General features: G+C 40.7%; 1 protein-coding gene across 5 annotated transcripts in view; it reads left to right on the plus strand.

Moving 5' to 3' along the window:
* Window positions 1–6,270, plus strand: part of LOC122766367 (solute carrier family 12 member 7-like) — a 29,293-nt gene extending 23,023 nt beyond the window's left edge. For 3 of the 5 annotated variants that reach the window (XM_044021147.1, XM_044021158.1, XM_044021180.1), the window contains 9 exons: window positions 103–271; window positions 350–545; window positions 1,011–1,177; window positions 1,740–1,871; window positions 1,963–2,070; window positions 3,099–3,268; window positions 4,633–4,647; window positions 4,948–5,081; window positions 5,282–6,270. In XM_044021147.1, the coding sequence (XP_043877082.1) occupies window positions 103–271; window positions 350–545; window positions 1,011–1,177; window positions 1,740–1,871; window positions 1,963–2,070; window positions 3,099–3,268; window positions 4,633–4,647; window positions 4,948–5,081; window positions 5,282–5,373 (1,183 nt within the window). In that variant the 3' untranslated portion in view covers window positions 5,374–6,270. Of the gene's footprint in view, window positions 1–102; window positions 272–349; window positions 546–1,010; window positions 1,178–1,739; window positions 1,872–1,962; window positions 2,071–2,270; window positions 2,361–3,098; window positions 3,269–4,632; window positions 4,648–4,947; window positions 5,082–5,281 lie in introns of all 5 variants that reach the window. The other 2 variants (XM_044021190.1, XM_044021169.1) reach the window with 2 other exon arrangements.
* Window positions 6,271–14,027: the final 7,757 nt, after the last annotated feature.

A 14,027-nucleotide genomic window follows, 5' to 3' on the forward strand; every position in this document is an offset into this window, starting at 1 on the left:
ATTATTCCCTAAAACAATATAAAAATAATATATATATACATATAGACATTTAATTTAATTATTATTATTAATTGTCCTTTTTACATTCCTGTCTTTCTTCAGGCCTCAGGTGCTGGTGCTGTGTAAACTGGACTCAGACCTGGCGGTGAAACATCCGCGTCTCCTGACGTTCACGACGCAGCTCAAAGCCGGGAAGGGACTGACTATCGTCTGCTCGGTCCTGGAGGGAACCTACATGACCCGGGGCAATGAGGCCAAGACTGGAGAACAGGTTTTTGTTCATTTACTGTGTATTTTACTCACATGCCGTGAACTTGGCTGAACTAAAGCCTCCATTTGCCTCCTGCAGAACATGAAAGCTGCCATGGCTGCAGAGAAAACCAAGGGTTTTTCCCACGTGGTGGTGTCGTCCAACCTGCGAGACGGTTTCTCCCTGCTCATCCAGTCAGCAGGACTGGGAGGAATGAAACACAACGCCGTCCTCATGGCCTGGCCAGCGGGCTGGAAACAGGCCCTGGGCTCTTCTGCGAGGAGGAATTTCATAGGTATGTGAACCACACAGGAGTCTGACAAAGAGAAAATAAACTCCTCTTCCCAATGAGATGGTTAATCAGAACATTTTTAATTAGGTGTGGGACTCACAGGCGACCTCACGATACAATACGCGATACATGGTCCACGATACCAATAATATCACGATACAATGATTCTGCGATAATCGATATCATCATCACGGTGTCTGTGTGAGAAAACAAAACGTTGACATGAGAAGTTAAAAGTGTAGTGAAGTAGTGACGCCCGGCTAGTGAAACTGTTTACGTAAGAGTGCCTTAATGTTGTTAATTCAAATATTGATATTTGCCCTGACTTATCGATTATCGTACTGCGCGAGGAGGGACAATGATATATCACCAAAAAAATGTGTCAGTAGTTGTTTACATTATGTTCAAAGGTTTATTAATGCCAAATAAATAGCATGTTGCCTAGCCCAGCTTTAATTTCCCCCCCAGAAACGGTGAGAGAGACGACCTCGGCGCAGCAGGCTCTGCTGGTCGCTAAGAACATCGACCACTTCCCCAGCAACACGGATCGCCTGGAGGGAAACATCGACGTGTGGTGGATTGTTCACGACGGCGGTCTCCTCATGTTGCTGCCATTCTTAATCAGTCAACACAAGGTGCGTTGATGTGTGTGGGAGAGTCGAATCTGAAGGGTCCAGTGTATGACAATTAGTGACATCTAGTGGTGAGACTGCAGACTGCAACAAACGGAAGATTCATCCTTCACTTTCCAACTGGTGTCGGAAAACTACGGTGGCCTTCACATAGCAGACAGAATGTCATTCTTTGTTCCATTAACATTGGAACTCGGATGTTGGAACTGGGAGTGATGTCACCCCCCAAGTTCAACGTGTTCCAGTTGGAATGTCGGAAGTGCAAATGTAGCTCAAGCGAGCCATTATTAGCACAACTGGTCGATAACAACGCTTTACATGGTATTTTGCACACAGTTTAAAAATTAAACCGTAGTAGTGGCAGCCATCTTGGAATCCCGTGTTGGGGTTGGTGAGGTTGCTCTGAGTTTCAGAAGTAGAAAATCACAGTGTTAGGGTTAGAATTATACACCTATACAAACACACTGATGGTTAAATAAATCTCAATTTCTGCCACACGGGACCTTCACATGTTAATAAAGCAAATGTATTTGTATTAAAGTAAACGTAAAATAATCATCTTCAGGTGTGGAGGAATTGCAAAATGAGAATCTTCACAGTCGCCCAGATGGACGACAACTCCATCCAGATGAAGAAAGACCTGCAGATGTTCCTCTACCATTTACGTCTGGACGCGGAGGTGGAGGTGGTGGAAATGGTGAGCGAGTCGTTCATGTTGTCACGCGGTCACACGGCGTCTCTCAGTGGTTTACGTCTCCTCATCGTTTTCCTCTCCGTCGCCTTTGCAGCACGACAGCGACATCTCGGCCTTCACCTACGAGAAGACGCTGAGGATGGAGCAGAGGTCGCAGATGCTCAAGCAGATGCAGCTGTCTCGCACTGAGAGGGAGAGAGAGGTACCGTGACACACATTTCACAGCACATTTATTCGATCATAGGATGAGGTCCTTGCCTGTATTCTTTTAACAGTGTGCAGCAAAAAATAGAAACTTAACTCGAGCGAAGGCGTAGCATCACCTCTGCCCATGTTGACCTTTTGAATTCTTCCCCAACGTCCCCTCACAACCCCCCCCCCACAACTGGACGACGGGCTCAGATTCAGAGCATCTCAGACGTTTCACGCAGCTCCATTAGGAGGAAGAAGTCGCCGCCTACCTTCAACGCGCTGAGCATACCAGAGGACGAGGTAGCCACGGCGAACTAACAGCCCTCGACCATGGCCGCCATCTAGCCATTTGTCCATTTTTCATGACCTTCATTTCTTCGCCATCACCAACTTTTCATGACCAGTACAAGGGCAAATAGGCTGAAGATTCTTTTCCTCTGTTCACTGAAGCTCATAGGTCTTTATCTGTGCACCAGAATCAGTGTAGTAGAGGCCAATATACAGTAAAAAGTCTATTCTTAAATTGATTTAAAATGTCCTTGTATTAAGAAAAAGAATCTGCAAAAAACAAGCTTGCACTGTATATTTTGCTACGTTCAAAATTTGTCTTAAAATGAGGGAAAAAAATTCCAAAAAGTCAAGCAAGGTTATTCTTTTTAGGCAAAAGCATGAAAAATTATTTCCCAGAAAATAATCTTATTTTCCATTTGATCCCAGTTTCCGAGAATTCCGAGTTGAGACCTTGGGAATTCCGACTTCCGAGTACATGTGGAACGCAGCAATATTCCTAATATAAAGATGATATAGACTTGATTAGATTCTAACCTTTTCTTAAGTTGCTAAAAATCTGATTTGGAAACCAAACCAAACTATCATTTTAACTTCAATGTGTGTCTCTGTTCATGTAATACTGCCTCGTCTTTCACTGCCATCTCATTGCATCTCACCTCACCGCTCTGATAACATCGCCATTATATTTTTAAAGACAAGCTGCCCTGTCTTAATCTTGTGACCTGTGTTTTTTTTTTCTGTTATCAGGCCCAGTTGATCCACGACCGTAACACGGCGTCTCACTCTACAGCCAACGACAAAGCCGCGGGGACCACACCCGATCGCGTCCACATGACCTGGACCAAAGACAAGCTGATCAACGAGAGGAACAGACAGCGAGAGAGCATGGCAGTGAAGGACCTGTTTAATATGAAACCGTAAGTGGATCCAGCTCAGTTGTAATGTCTCTTAAAGTGGCAGTAAAGGGTTTATTTAAGTAACACAAACATACCAGATGAGGCAGCATAAGACGGGGATTTCCTTTACTGACTTTAACCTTGTGTGTCCACCGAGTGGAACAGTTCGGTTTGGTACGGTACGGTTTTTTTTGCGTTTCCATCAGGAATAGTACCAAAACAACCAGTCCCATCCATATCATTCTTTGGCAAATACGTGAAATACGGTGTGTTACGGTCACGACAGTCAACTGACTGGACGTTACTCCCTTTGATTGGTGTTAATATTCCATGGAAGTCGAGACAAACGCTTGACGTCAGGAAAAAAGAGCTGCTGGATGTCCTCCATTGTTCTCTGTTTTGTTGTGTTCGCACCAGTATGGCATCACACTAAACAGCCCACACCCCGTCTACCAAGTAAGCCTGACCCAGCGCTCTTTACCATTCCAAACCGTACTGTACCATGATGGAAACACAGCATTTGTGGTGGAAGAGAAGGATCATGGATGTTGTAAAGGAGGACATGGAGACAGTTGGTGTAACAGAAGGGGACACAAGGGAGAGGAGAAGATGGAGGCAGATGAAAGCGAGAATAAGAAGTTGTGGGAGAGACACAAATTTCAGTCTAATGCCGATATCTAACAGCAAATACGTATATTCTTAGGTTAACGTACACTTGAAAGGCAAATAGACTGGTCATTGCAATTGAGCACAAACTTCAAACATCATAAGTCCAAAAGGAGAAGTCCGAGCTCAGGGTCATTTCTGAGGCCTTTTGGGGTTCATAGAGTGGAAACACCAGAACAATATAATATATTATAACAATATTAAGCCTGGTCTTGTTTTTCTACTTGTCTGAAGGTACAAAAAGGTACAAAAAAGAGCTTGCATTAGTTTTTGTGAGAAGCAAATCTGGATACTGAACTCATGCAATCAAGGAGAATTTGTAAACCCGTAATCACAACATATACTTGCATATACTGTATATACACATCGTTTATGGGACATCCTGAACTCTGAGCCTTCAGAAAAGTCTTCAGCTTGTGAACATGACGGCGATTGTTCAAATTGGCTCGTGAACACGGCAAACAGCCCAATGTGAATGCTGTGTATTCATACACAGGTGTTTCCTGCAGCTAATGGTTCAGGGATCCTGACAACAAGCAGAGAAGCAGTGTGACATCACTTTCTGCTTATAACGTGAATACTCAACTATATACTGTACTGCACTCTTTGCCTGAAATCGATCCTCATCTCACCAAGGATGTGTGTCATATTCAGTGTTGTTTTTGTATGGATTTGTATACACTGTTGTTTATTTGCTGTGGTTTTTTGTCTTCCTCCAGGGAGTGGGAGAATCTGTAAGTCACTTTATCCTTCACTTTTGCTTGTGCATGAACTCGCTTGTGTGCATGAGCATGTTGAGAATGCGTGAGAATCACCTCTGCTGGGTTTTGCTGGTGTCGCTCGTTCCATTCGCCCTCTGCTCCGTATGCCACCGTCGTCTCCAAAGCTGTGTGTGTGTCATTCCCCCGTGTTTGTCCACAGCCTCATCAGATTCCCGATCACATTCCATTTGGATTGGATCCTCCAAACCGATGCATTACAGCTACTGTACATACTGAAGCTGTTTTTTTAACATGTGTGTGGTTTAAATGTAGGAGCCAGTCCAACGTTCGGAGGATGCACACCGCCGTGAAGCTCAACGAGGTCGTCGTCAAGAATTCCCAGACGTCAGAGCTAGTGTTGCTCAACATGCCCGGACCGCCGAAGAGCAAGAAAGGAGACGAGAACTGTATCCTTTGTCAAACCAATGAAAATGCCTTTGTATGTCGACGTTTCTTGATTTGAACTAGAACAAGAAGATATTGTCACAGAGACTTTGCAGTATTCAGTTATACTTTCATAGACTTGGTTTTTAGTAGATGGAGAAATGCCAGTAAGTTGTACTCAGTTCCTCTGTAATTGTCTCCTTAACCAGCACGTGTATTTCAGACATGGAGTTCTTGGAGGTTCTGATGGAGGGTTTGGATCGTGTCCTCTTGGTTCGTGGAGGAGGTCGGGAGGTCATCACCATCTACTCGTAGCATCTATATGTTCTTAAACATGTTAACGCGGTTGGGGCGGTGGGAACCCAGAGGGCAGGAGGGCGTTGTCCATGGCTTCAAGCTGGGACATGGACAGAGACAAGTGGCAGACGAAATTCAGTACAAACGCCCTCACACTTGTCAGGAGACAGGAAGCCCACATAGTGTGGAACATTCTAGAGAACTACGGTGGCTGTGAAGGACTGGTGAAGCCTCCTGCTCCACCGCCTGGACTCAGTGACTTGTCTCTCTGCATCGTGTCCTCCTGGAGGTTCCTGAGCTCCTTCTCATCTCTAGATTGTGAGATGACAACTGTGAAGTCGCCCTGAGATGTTCTGAGATGAACCTCCACCTTGTAGTTACTTTTAGCATTTCATAGCCTTTCCGTAGCTACTGGATTAGCTTATTGATTTTGATGAGGAACGCTGAAATACAAGTAGTCGAGAGTCTTTATTTCAGCACAGTAGAGGAAACCAGTTAAACTTGATTTTTAAATCATAATCTTTTATAGAGTGAGATGTCAGAGGAAAACTGATGTTTGTGAGGGCAGCGTCGGGTAAATGTGACACTATTGATCCAAAGGAATCAACACTGCAGTGTGCCACTTTTAAATATAAACATATGTCCGTTAAGCCTCTCAGCACCATATGACTCTTTTGGTGCTTTTCCTTTATACAGTTCTAGTGTTTTGGTTGTTTTTTTTTTTGCTTTTCCATTAGGGATAGTACCTGGTACCTGGACCTTTTTTTGGTATGTGCTCTGGCGAGTTTTTTAAGCGATACTAAAATGTGACATCATCAAACTAATTGGTCAGAGAGTGACGTCATCGGAAGAGTCATAAGCACAACGTCCGACACAAGAATCAAACCGCGCAATGCCAAACTGTAGATCAGTTAAAAAGACATAAAAATCCTGAAAACATCCGTTAATCTCCAACATTTAGCAAGGAAATGTCTAAAATCGCATCGCAAAGAGGAGTCTGGTGTATTTAGTCACAAATCTGTCTGAACAACCCGTTCAGACATATTTCAGTCTGCGCTACAGCCATGCAGGACGTACGGAAAAAATTAATTAACTCATTTTAATAATTCAGTACACCGAAAACAACTGCTTTGCGAGTCGAGTAGAGCTACAACTGTATAATAGAAAAGCATCTTTTTTATGTTTCGCAGTATAGCAATGTTCCGACTCTCATGTCGCCTATTGACGTTCCCGTACTGCACACAGGAAGTGACATCAAGATATCCTTCACTTTGACATCTTGATTTTACATCAAGACTAACAGACAATACGAGGACGCAAAACGGCAACATTGCGCTAGTAAAGCAAGACGGCAAGAAAATTGGTGCCCACAAAACTTTTCAGGAGTGGATTCTATTGCTAAAACCACCCTGGATGTTCAACAGTTTGACGACATGAACAAGTTTCAGAGAGAAGTTGGAAAAAAACATGGACACAAACATATCCTAGGCTAGCCATTGCTAGCAATATCAGTTGATAACAATGTGTGTGACTGATTTTCTGTGAAACGGTGCTTTTAACAGTAAAGTAGCACTGTTTGTATGGAGTACAAAGGGTGTTCCTGTTTGTTCAAGAACCATTAACAAGTTTTAGCTTGTTACTGGTAGTAAAGTTTAAATTAAGCTGTGATATCTTTGATGATTCATTTTATTTTTCTAGTGCAAATTTGCTTGCCTAGATAATTTTTTATTTTCAGAAATTAATCAAAATAAATTTTTGCAGTTGCTAAAGCACAAAATAAAGAAACAAAGTGGAATTGATCAGAACAGGGCTGAACAATTCATTATTTTCAAATTTTCCTATAGTCCCGATATCTTAAAATCATCATTGTAAGTAAAATTGTAATTCATATGTTTGAACAAGCACATACTGTTTATAATGTGTGTGTATAGAGAAAAAGAATAATGTTCTCGTGATACAAAACTGTTTACAAGTGGTAATGCTCCTGTGGTAAGTCACAATGCACAAAATGGCTACTGCTACCTGTCCAAAGGAAAAAAGGATTTGATTGATTTCAATGTTAAGACGAATTTAAAGTTATAAATTGGTAGAAAAATAGTTGATTGTCACTTTATCGGGTAGTAAATATAGCTTTCAGGATCACCCATAGTGAAGTGTTGATTCAAACCACCCATAACATGTCACAAAAACACTCGTCTCAACACGCACATAGACAAAAGGACCGGAAATATCCAAGCAGGAAGTCATCATACAAAGGAAATGAAGCTGAATGACTGTTTGATTCTGGCAGATTTAAAGCACTGTTAGTTCTCTGATTGCTTTCTTCTCGTCTTAGCTCTAATTTACCTTCCTGTTCTTTTGGCACGCGCTGAAACAAAAGGTCCAGTCTGTCTCCTAAAGCGGAATTAGCTTATTTTTTGCTATTTTAGCTAACATTGACATTAGCATCTTTGCATTGACTTTAATACATGAACTCTAGAGCAGATAGTGTTTATATTATTACAGCATGAGTCTGTTAAAAGAAAAGGTTTGTAGAGACTCACTGATGTGGTTTACAAATATAAAGTGTAAAAGTGTCCAAACCTTTCCCAAAAAAGAAGCTTGCTAAGCTAACAGTGACAACAGAAGACATGAAGCATGTTTTCCAAAAGTTGCGTACTGGTTGTGAACGTGAAAACGCAAGAATGGTGATTGGAAATTTCTTTCATTTTGAGACAAGTTTTCTCGAGGTCCAGACATTCTCGATTGGCCTGTTACCTGGAAGTGACGTAATTGGCATGTCAGCTCTCAGATCTGCAGCTCCCCCTCTGGAAAGGCAGATGCACCGCTAGCATTATCAAAACATTGAGTAATGCTGTAATCCCTTACACATTTGATCCGGAGTCTGACCCAGAGTCAGAAGACACTGTGACAAGTGAAAGACTGCTGCAGGACACCCATAACTTGGATAACGTTGTGGTTACAGAGATGATAAACACACATGCAAGTGAAACACGAGCTTAGCGTGTAGCTTAGCATGTAGCTTAGCCTGTAGCAGGCTATCACTAATGCTAAATGACAAAACAAGCACCCAAAGACAGTTATATACGTATTGTTGGCACTGCTCCTTCTTTAGGTGAAATGTTTGTATTTTGATTTAAGTTTCATTTCATTTTCACAGAAAAGATGTCAAACAAGCTATCAGTGTTTTAAAATCAAAATCTGGAAACACTGAGGAGCATATGTATATATACACATAAAACAAATGCTACTCCATAACTACAACTACTAACAGCCAACACTCCCCCTTCATTTTGCTCACATTACATAAAAAGATTCTGTTATTGTTTGTTTGATCTTCATGTCTTCAATATTTTCAAATAGAAACCGTTCCTGTGTGACTGCTCATGACTGAGCTGGACTGTTGTCACCTCTTACATAACTGACCCTGAAGCCTCACTTTCCAAAATTGTGTTTAATTCTGAACTCATCATTGTCTCTTTATACTCACAAAAGAACAAAGAACATGCTGTAATACAAAGATGTCTGGAAACTTGGCCCTGAATAAATGGCTTCCTGTTTGTCAGCACACGCAGGACAAACAACAACAAACTAGCCGCTCTGATGCTCCTCTGATCTCAGTCTAAACAACTTTTTTCGTGCATGCACAGAACGACCAAGTCCGACTCCAGTCTGACTAAGCGTTTACATGCAGGAGTAATTGGGCAATGAATTATCCCAGTTTGTTAGTCTGACTAAGACTAGCTCGATTTTAGTTGGACTAATGTGTTAACATGACATTAAGAAAACCAAATTATAGTCTTAGTTTGACTAAAATCTGACTTTTAAGTGTGTGTCTGCTGTGTGTAATCTGTCCTGTTTATTTCATTTGAAAAACACACACTGAGACTCTAAATTAGACACTTTATTGCAGTGTTTCCCAAACATACTACTAAGGGGACCGAATAATTGACTAATTTCATATAATTTTTAATTGGTAACTAAATTATTTCCAAAATGTGTTTATTACTTCATTATATAGACATAAATCTTGACAAAAAAGATTGAACAAATTCAGCACATTTGTTTGAGGACCCCCCCAAAAAAGTCCTGCGACCCTGTGGGTGCCAACCCAGTGTTTGGGAACCACTTCTTCATTGTTTCCTCAATGAAAATCTTGTTTTTTGGCCAACAACCCCCCCAAAACCCCCAATATCAACACTTTTGCTTTGTTTCACCAAAGAAGTTTGAACATGTTGTAGGTGTGTCTTCCCTTCATGGCAGACCTTGGTAAGTTTATTTAAATAGCTGTTTCGCGTAGAAAGAGAACATGTATGTGTCCTCAGGGGCCCTTTGGATGTGACATCATCTCCCCAAGACAAGCCTCATGACCGGCCCCCACACAGAGGCTCTTTGACACTGCCACACACCGTCTATCATTTTCCCAAAAAATGCTGCTTTTGCAGTCAGACACACTGAATAGGTTTGGTCATTCACCAGATCATATTGACGCTTGTTCACAAGTGCACAATGATGTACTTATCACAAGCCAGGTTAAGATTTAAACTAGATAATCCTCAAAAGCTTCAATGAAAAGGGTTTATGTATATACAGTACAGTGAATCCTTCTCTAGAAAGAAAATCAGTCATCACTTTTGGTTCACACTAAACTATCCTCAGCAACTACTGGAGCCATTGTGATTCAATTCAGTCAGATATTTTTAGCACTAAGCGGAGAAATCTGAGGGAATGGCTGATTATTTTCTGTGATAATCATGTAAGAATTCCCTTAAATCCTGTGATCTGCTTCAGAACACATTGGCAAACTCACTCGGCACAAACTGAGGCTCAACCTTCCACTGATTAGTATCATGGTTGATTTGCATCAGTTGCCCACAAAATTAATTATAGTGACTCACTGCTGTCACTGGACTTGATGTGATGGATGACTGGAACCAGGGCCGGCCCATGCCTTTATGAGGTGCTGAGCTGAATTTGATTCGGGGGCCCCCCTCCTACCAACTACTGTTATTTTTTTCTCCACACACTATTGGGGGCGCCCCCTGGTGATCAGATACAGGACATGATGCCAATTTTTTGTGCAGCAAGTTTACATACAAAGTCAGTCAGTGTGTTTGTTAAAAGTCCAGTTTTAGTCAGACCAAGACAATATTTCGGTTTTCTTAATATCATGTAAACACGTTAGTCCCACTAAAATCAAGTTTGTCTTAGTCGGACTAACATACCTGGATAATACAATTCATAGTCCAATTACTCGTGTATGTATACATTTGATCGGACTGGAGTTGGACTTGGCGACCCGGAAGTAGAAGGAGGCGACGTATTGATGACGGCGGCATCTCTCTTTGGACAACAACTTTGGTGGCCTGTCTTAGTCGGACTATGGCCTTAGCTTGATTTAATTGTGCACGTAAACATACTGTATTATGTCAGTACCTCATAAAACTACACTTCAAAGAAGAAGAACAAACCTTAACTCCTAAGCTAAAAAATAGTTTCTGTGAATTTGATTCCCCCTCAACAGCTTCCCCCTTTAATTGGAATTTGAAGAGAAATGATCTGAGAGCTTAATATGGGAGGAGAGCTAATGAGGGAAAACACAAGTAGATTAGGGAGGGAATGCAATCTGTAAAGACACAAGAGGGACAGAGGATGGAGGGGGAGGAGGAGGAAAGGGAGGACACCTCTCTTTCTCTTCATCCCATTATCATTCCACCATCTGCTAATAGCAGGGTGTGAACATCCCAACATGGGTAATTTCACTGTGACTCCATGAGACTTTGTTAAGCCCCAGAAGCTTTGTCTGTTTGTTTGGGAAAGAAAGTCCAGCAGTAAGTGGACAATTCTGGAGAATTTTACCTGAAAAGGGGGTCGGGGAAATCAACATGTAGACCATATAAATGAGGATTTTAGGGCCGTTAAGCCACAGAAAGACAACTCAACAATGAGTAGGTTACAGATAATGAACAGATAATCAGCTATTTTCTTCAATCTCTGGGAACAATGGCCAATATTTTGTAGCTGCTGTTTGTATATTTCTGTAACTATGAAGATGTGTGTATTTTTCTTTTTAAACTTTTTTGTGACTTTTAAATATTTTTTACATGTTAATTAATATATTATGTTATTTTACCCATTACACTTCCCTAACTTGGTTTTAGTCTTTGTTACTTTTTAGTTGCTGGTTTTTTTCTTTATTTTTTTTTTTAACATTCTTATATTATTTTTCCTTCTGGATTTTAATCAATTGGTGTGTGCAAAAAACGAAACAAAATGAAATTAAACTACATGGTTTAAAATTAGATGAGGGGCGGTGTTTTTAAGGTGTTTGGAAGCCCTGGAAAAGAAGTTCCAAGGAGGCCCTACACCCCCCCCGTGCCAACTCCAGTTTGAAGGCAATATCCCATGAATTTGGTGTTAATCCAATCCAACATTATTTGTAAAGCACTTGAAAACAACCACAGTGGACCAAAGTGCATACAGAATAATAAATAAAAGATATAAAACATAAATTATGTTAGTGCATACATAGTTAAGACAGAAGTTAGTGTAAACTAAGGGTGTCACTTTTTATCTGATATTCAGACGGGTTTTCAAACTCTTAAATCTTAAAAAACAACAGCATGAGTTCAACATACATAGCCTAGAAGTCCATCAGAATGTTTGAAGAAATGGCCCAGTTGTCCAGCAGAGAGCGCTGTGAGAGCAGCTCTTACATAGTTTAGGACATTCTAAATTCTAAATGTTGATGGGACCCGGTTCTCACATTGGTGTTTATTGAAGGTTTAGATTTAAAATAAAACTTTTGGAAGATAAAATCACACAAAATATCTCTAGTAAATTAGAAATGAATACATATAAGTGCACTGGGGGATAAATGGGTAGATTTTTCTTGAATGAGTAGAATGTAATAATAACATACATTATATTAAATTATTAAAAGACAGTGACTGAAAGAGGATTGGAGGGTCCACTGGGTGAAAGAGGGTGGAGGGGTCCCTTTTTTTTTTCCTTTCAAGGGAGTCGAATTTCCCAACTTCGTGGGTCTTACAGTGACTTAGACCATAACTGAGAGAGTCTTTGTACTGGGAGAGAGAGTGAGAGAGCGAGAGAGAGAGAGAGAGAGAGCAGTGTATTTTCAGGTCTGCTCAGTGGGGCAGAGGGACACGGAGTTTGCCTGAATTTCGTCACACACATGCACTTGGAGTTCACGTCCAAACCTGGATTTTCATTCACACATTTGCTAAGATGTTTCAAGGGTAAGACAATTTAATACATGTATTCATTTTTTTGAATGTAAACGAAAAAGGGACCAACATTTCAAAAGACCTGACACCTTCATTAAGCACTTTTCAGTTCCACCTCAGAGGAGAACTGTAATTTAGCAGCTGTTTCGCTAAATCCAATTTCCTCATTCACTCAGGAGGACTTTCAAACAAGAGTTAATTTAAATGAATGTCTTTATACCAAAGTTTAATATTTTCTCCAAGTCAGAACTTTTAAGTGCAGCTTCAGTGACTGATGTGTCTCCTCAGGTGGTCTCTTGCCCTGCATCTGGCTCTTCTGTGCTGGCTGGCTGCTTCCCTGCAGGTTATAGCAGGTAATGTTCATGTTAATTCTGCACTTCTTCCTTCCATACATTAACTATAAACACATTACACAGTTCAGATGGTTCAATGAAAGACTTAAAAGAGCACAGAAATTAATGAGTGATACGTGAATCTTCCTCACATTGATAGTATGGACCTGACAGTGGTTTTAGAATTCACGATGACCATGGAAGGCAATGACATTTTTTGTTTTGACATTTTAATTCAGTATATCACTATTTGACCAGATACAATTCTAAATATTTGTCAAGAATGCAAATCTATGGCTTATCTAAGGTAAATAATACAAATTTGATCATGCAGACTTCCTTATTCTCCCAGGTGATAATCTCTGATTAGATTGAATCCTATAAGAACTGTTTGACACTGAATGATCTCCATGTATGTAGGATAATGTGTTTACGTCAAACACAAAAATCTCCTCTATTAAAAGAAATGGCATTTTCCTATTTTCCCTCTTTCCTTGGTGAAGTTGACTTGTTTAAGGATTATCGGGTCAAATGCAAACGCAAAACTAGCCTATTAGCATCGTGTAACTGCAAAACAACACTGGCAGTCCTAGCCTAATTAAGGAAAGTTAATGATAACTGATGTGTAGTAAGTAGTTTAAGAGGTGGTTTTTCATCATCCACTGAAAAAAGGAAAAATAAAAGCTTTAAAAATGTGTTTGCATGTCTGTAGCTACCTTACAACCCAAACTGCTTCTTATCTGTTCTCAACGTGTCATGCTGGTGTTAGCTTAATAGTTGATATAGTTATAAAGTCTTGTGAATCTGCAGTTCAAATGGTTTACATTTAAATTTAGCGCAAATTTAACGGAATGCTAATTTGCCTGCAATTGGTCACTATCACTCTGCAGCCATTTTGGTAACATACCCGAGCTGTTATTTTAAATTAACCAGATTTGTTCCTCCCTCCATCAGTGTGACCAAGTGATTATGTGATTATTGCCTTATTCCGGCAGATTGGTGGGATTAAGCTGTTCACACTAAGCAATTTAAAAAGTTACAGTTCAAACTGGGAAATTATGCACTTTCCCTTCTCCGTCTCCTTCTTCTCTTT

This window comes from Solea senegalensis, linkage group LG1 (assembly GCF_019176455.1).
Source record: "Solea senegalensis isolate Sse05_10M linkage group LG1, IFAPA_SoseM_1, whole genome shotgun sequence".
NCBI classification, from domain to species: Eukaryota; Metazoa; Chordata; class Actinopteri; order Pleuronectiformes; family Soleidae; genus Solea; species Solea senegalensis.